Source organism: Cupressus sempervirens, chromosome 5 (genome assembly GCF_028749045.1).
Source record: "Cupressus sempervirens isolate cs-2001-9-10 chromosome 5, ASM2874904v1, whole genome shotgun sequence".
Lineage (NCBI taxonomy): Eukaryota > Viridiplantae > Streptophyta > Pinopsida > Cupressales > Cupressaceae > Cupressus > Cupressus sempervirens.
In genome coordinates, this window is record NC_143122.1 from 403,453,748 (window position 1) to 403,458,367 (window position 4,620).

At 36.6% G+C, this 4,620-nt stretch overlaps 1 protein-coding gene and 1 long non-coding RNA gene across 3 annotated transcripts; both read right to left on the reverse strand.

The window, feature by feature from the left end:
* Nucleotides 1-247: 247 nt before the first annotated feature.
* LOC149556531 (uncharacterized) lies at nt 248-1,578 on the reverse strand. Its single transcript, XM_089785883.1, has 2 exons — nt 923-1,578; nt 248-709 (listed from the first exon to the last, which is right to left on the reverse strand). The coding sequence occupies exons 1-2, from the start codon at nt 1,126-1,128 to the stop codon at nt 295-297; spliced, it is 621 nt and encodes a 206-aa protein (XP_089642009.1). The 5' UTR covers nt 1,129-1,578; the 3' UTR covers nt 248-294.
* A 633-nt stretch (nt 1,579-2,211) lies between these two features.
* On the reverse strand, nt 2,212-3,679 carry LOC149556532 (uncharacterized). 2 transcript variants are annotated; one of them, XR_016352357.1, is made up of 4 exons: nt 3,416-3,679; nt 2,887-3,047; nt 2,545-2,741; nt 2,212-2,382 (listed from the first exon to the last, which is right to left on the reverse strand). It is a non-coding gene; the product is annotated as an uncharacterized LOC149556532 (long non-coding RNA). The 2 variants fall into 2 exon arrangements; XR_016352356.1 differs by having other exon boundaries at nt 2,214-2,382; nt 3,416-3,674.
* Between the last annotated feature and the right edge of the window lie 941 nt (nt 3,680-4,620).

Genomic DNA, 4,620 nt, shown 5'->3' on the forward strand with positions numbered 1-4,620 from the left:
TTTCTTAGTGATTATAAATTTGAGGGGAACAAGTTTTATGTATAAAGCATAACATCTTGCAAATTGTCAAAAAGTTTGACATTTTTCTTTAGACACAAAAAAATGGGTCCCCCACAATTTAATCTTTTATGAGAAAAACTTCAAAGAACATTTAAGTTTGGGAGAAACTGAACTTCTCAATTTGAATCAGTGCAACAGTAATCAGCTTTAGGGAATAATTAGCTAGTTATTATTGAACAATGCCGAGTACAGCAGTCACTGATTAGATTTATTTACAATGAACTTTGTAAGCATTTAATTACAAGGAAAACTTCGAAATCCATAGACGTCTAGCAAAAATCTGAAGTTAGAACATGATAACAGTTTTTGATTCAAAATTGAAGCTGTTGAAATACTACTGGTGTCAAAGTTGTCCATAAACAACTTAGCTTTCATCCTTTGAGTCCTCTGCCTGAGTGAATACTTGTTTCCGAAAGCATATGTTTTGTACATAATAGAAGTGGTATCCTTGGAAGCAGAAGAAGAAGAGTTTGTCCTCCTCCTCTTAACTGCTGTTATAGGTGATTTATGCTTTAGTTTCAGCTTGATGCCCAACTTCCTTTCCATAGGCCTTGTTTTCAGAAACTCCAAGTCCTGCCTGCAAATTTTGCGTGGGTTGCTCTTTTCATCAACTTGATCTGTGGCCTTAACATTCTCCTCCAAATTCTCCCTGTATAGCACTTTATAGTGAGCGTATACATAGAAATAGCCCATTATAGTGAGAGCATTTACATAGAAATAGTACATTATAGAGAGTATATTCAAATATATTTATATATATAGAAATAGCCCATTATAGAGTAAATGCAGATAAATTCTTATATAGAAACAGCCTATTATAGAGAGTATAAAATAAAAAAAATCCTATGGACGACTTTCTTACCTGCAGTGTTTTATGTTGTCAACACTGAGATTGTAGTTCATGTGAACACCATGAAAGATTCCAGGCTTGATGCAACCAATAGGAACTCCTGTATCTTTTGAGGCTACACCAACCACTCCAAAGCTTCTCATGCAGGTCGACCACTTTGCACCGAACTCCTTAGCATTAATCTTTTCTCCATTGTAATGGAGAAACAAGTTGGGCATTCTCTCAGCTTCCTGGTATACTAGATAATCCAATGTTTGGATATATGAGTAAAGCCCAAATATAGAGAGTAATTTCACAAACCCACAAGCACACAGTTAAATATCATTAGAGCCTAAACTGGATGATGTCACTTCACCTATTACACATGAAATTATCATTACAGCCAAAATAAAGAATGTCCCTTCACATACAAACTCAAAATTCACATTCACATTAGAATACCAAAAATTGTTAATTATTTTGCACAACACCCTCCCGCACTTCCACCAAAGTAGCATTATTGCCGAAATCCAGGTTATCCTCTACCTCACCAAATAAACTGTAAATTGAATATGCACAAAACTTTTATTGCATACACCCACTTGAACATCATGAGTGCCAAAATATAGCCCACCCCACATGGATATCATTTAATTTGAAATGAAGGGCGTTACTTCATATTCCCATGAAATGACTGTGAATTGACTATGCAGAACACTGATTTAAATTCAAGTAGATAACAAAATTACATAATATTCACTTGTTCTGCCTTTGTGGAAACAAATTTACATTTTCTTATCCCACCAACAGTCACCCCACAAGAATGCTTGAACTGTACGTTCAGTCCATTCCACAAATCCAGGTGCACCTGCAAGTAATTGCAATTCCCAATTTTATATTATTGATCATAGGATGCTTCCCTTAATTTATCGATCATAGGATGCTTCCCTTGATTTATCGAATCTTGTGGATCAGGATAAAGCTTTGTAGTTCCCTTTGTTTCTTGTTTCCCTTTGTTTGTTTCCCTTTGTTTCTTGTGTTATTCTGCTCTGCTCCCTTTGATATTCAATAAAAATTTTATCCTTCTTTAGTTTAAAGATAAAAACTTCAAAAGATAACATAAAGATAAATGCTCTGCTCCCTTTGATATTCAATAAAAATTTTATCCCTCTTTAGTTTAAAGATAAAAACTTCAAAAGATAACGTAAAGATAACCGCCAAAATAGCACAAAAAAGTCAATAAGATCTTGTAATGATAGATGATGTAAGATTACAACTTGCCTGTGCATGAGATTCATCCATATCATGAAGAAGCTGCATGTCATTAAGCAAAACCTTTGCCCCATACCAATCAGACATATCTGCATGCAGGGGAAGGCAAAATGAAGTCCGCCGTGCCCAGGCCAATGTTTGCATATGCTCCATTCTCACCATATAGCTCTTTATCAGTGTCTATAAACACTTTCCACTCTCCTTCAGCATTTTGAAAGGAACTACGTAACAAAATAGTTAACTTGAAAAAGCTCATTCAACATACAAATTGGCACAAATTATCAAAAATAAATTAAAAACTCCTACTTTCCACACACACATATATAGAACCCAGAATTGTGAATATATCCCGATTACTCAGCAGTGGGATTAAGAAAACTCACTCAAGCAGTACTGCAATGATGTCTTGACACTGAGTGGTAGAGAAAGAAATAGAATGCTCAATGTCAAGGCCACTGGGGCAGAAAAACATATTGGAAGGCACTCTTGAATTCACTTGCTTCAATGGGATACCGAATTCTCCCAAATCAATCCTCTTCATCACCTTGGCCTTCTGTAGTGGACTGCTCTCAACAGCCCTCTGCCACACCCACAACAAGAATCCTTTGAACAACAAGAAAAACACAGCCAAGTTGAAGGGAAAAAAAGCCAAAAATTAGGACTTTCTTCACACTTTAGCAAGAGGCATCTTTTGAACAACACTGATAAGGACACCATCTTCATACTCCTCAGCCTTCAATACATCTGTGAGAGAAGTGGAGGTGGATGCCACTAAAGCCTTCAAAAACATCTGAGTTACGTTGGCCACTGGTATTAAGCTCGTCAACATCTCACGCCCCATCTTCTCATAGATTCCCCCCATTAACATCTCAGACAAATCTCCGCTCTGTACAAAACACCATTATCAGCAATTGCAATAACTCAATCTAAAACAGAAATGCCCGTCAACATCTAACTAACAAGTCACTAACCTGGCTAAGAACAGGAAAAAAAGGCATCAGCACAAAACACTCAATATACTTTCACAACAATAACGAAAAACGAAGGTCCAAAGTCACTAAAATAACTAAAAACAGAGAAGAACCATAAGCACCATTTACAACAATCCAATGACTCAATATACTACTACTAATTTCGTCATTGTCGTTAACGGCATAAGACAATTTTACGGGCACATGACATTTTATCGGCATTCAACAATTTTTCCCACAGGAAAAAGCCTATAGGCTTATTAATTAATTAATTAATAACTACCATTGTAAGAAACATGGATTCCTCGGTACTTTCAACTTCTGGGACTGGAATTTCATGCTGATCTCAATATGCACAGTGTTAGATCTTCTCTACCTCTGCCCTCACCATTTCCTCTACCACATATTCGGTTCCAGTTTTCCTCTCCTCTAGCTCTTTCCAGCAAAGGGACTAATCCAAGCAAATTAGAAAACAAACGGTGGAGTTCTGAGTGCAAACTGGGAACGCTGGAGCTTGAGTTTGAGCGGTGGAGTCGGAAATTGAACAATAGAGCTGCAGATATCGATGGCATCACTTATGTCAACACGAGGTGCTGTTGAAGGCGAACAGTGGACAACATCTCTCTCCTCTCCACGAAACAGCCCAACTCGGCCACGAAAACAGCTCGGGGCCCACATCTACCTCTTCCCGGCTGCCTCTCTGTCATCTGCACTGCTGCATCAGGAGTTTAATTCCGATTGTCACAAAAATGGGATTCCAAAAAATACGGACGCCATAAGACAACTTCCCAGCATATGACAATTTTCCGTCAATGGGCAATGCCCACAATGAAAAGCCTATCGGCTTAATTATAAGATACTTCTCACAATAAATTAAATTGTGATATTGCTATCAAAATTCTATCTATTTAGTTTTATAGTTAAACTCATTGATCAATGTTTAGTGAGTAGTAGTTCACTTCTGAGATTGAATTGAACAATTAACACTCATTCCATCTAGGGGATGCTCACAAAGTTGAAGCACCAGAATTTTCCAACAAGTCACCCAACCCACTACTACTCCAACTCGAACACACTTTACCATGGAATTTCTTCCAAAATTAAGTCTAATTTTCTTGCAAACCCATTTGTAAAACCTTCAACAAGTATTCTAATTTATTTGTTAAAAAGTGTTTATCCCAGCTTATACACTTAAATTGATTTAAAATATTCCATCTAGGGGATGCTCACAAAGTTGAAGCACCAGAATTTTCCAACAAGTCACCCAACCCACTACTACTCCAACTCGAACACACTTTACCATGGAATTTCCTCCAAAATTAAGTCTAATTTTCTTGCAAACCCATTTGTAAAACCTTCAACAAGTATTCTAATTTATTTGTTAAAAAGTGTTTATCCCAGCTTATACACTTAAATTGATTTAAAATATTAAATTTTGTTGTAATGATCAAACTTCAAGTCTACATAAGAGAATCTAAAATAGAATTC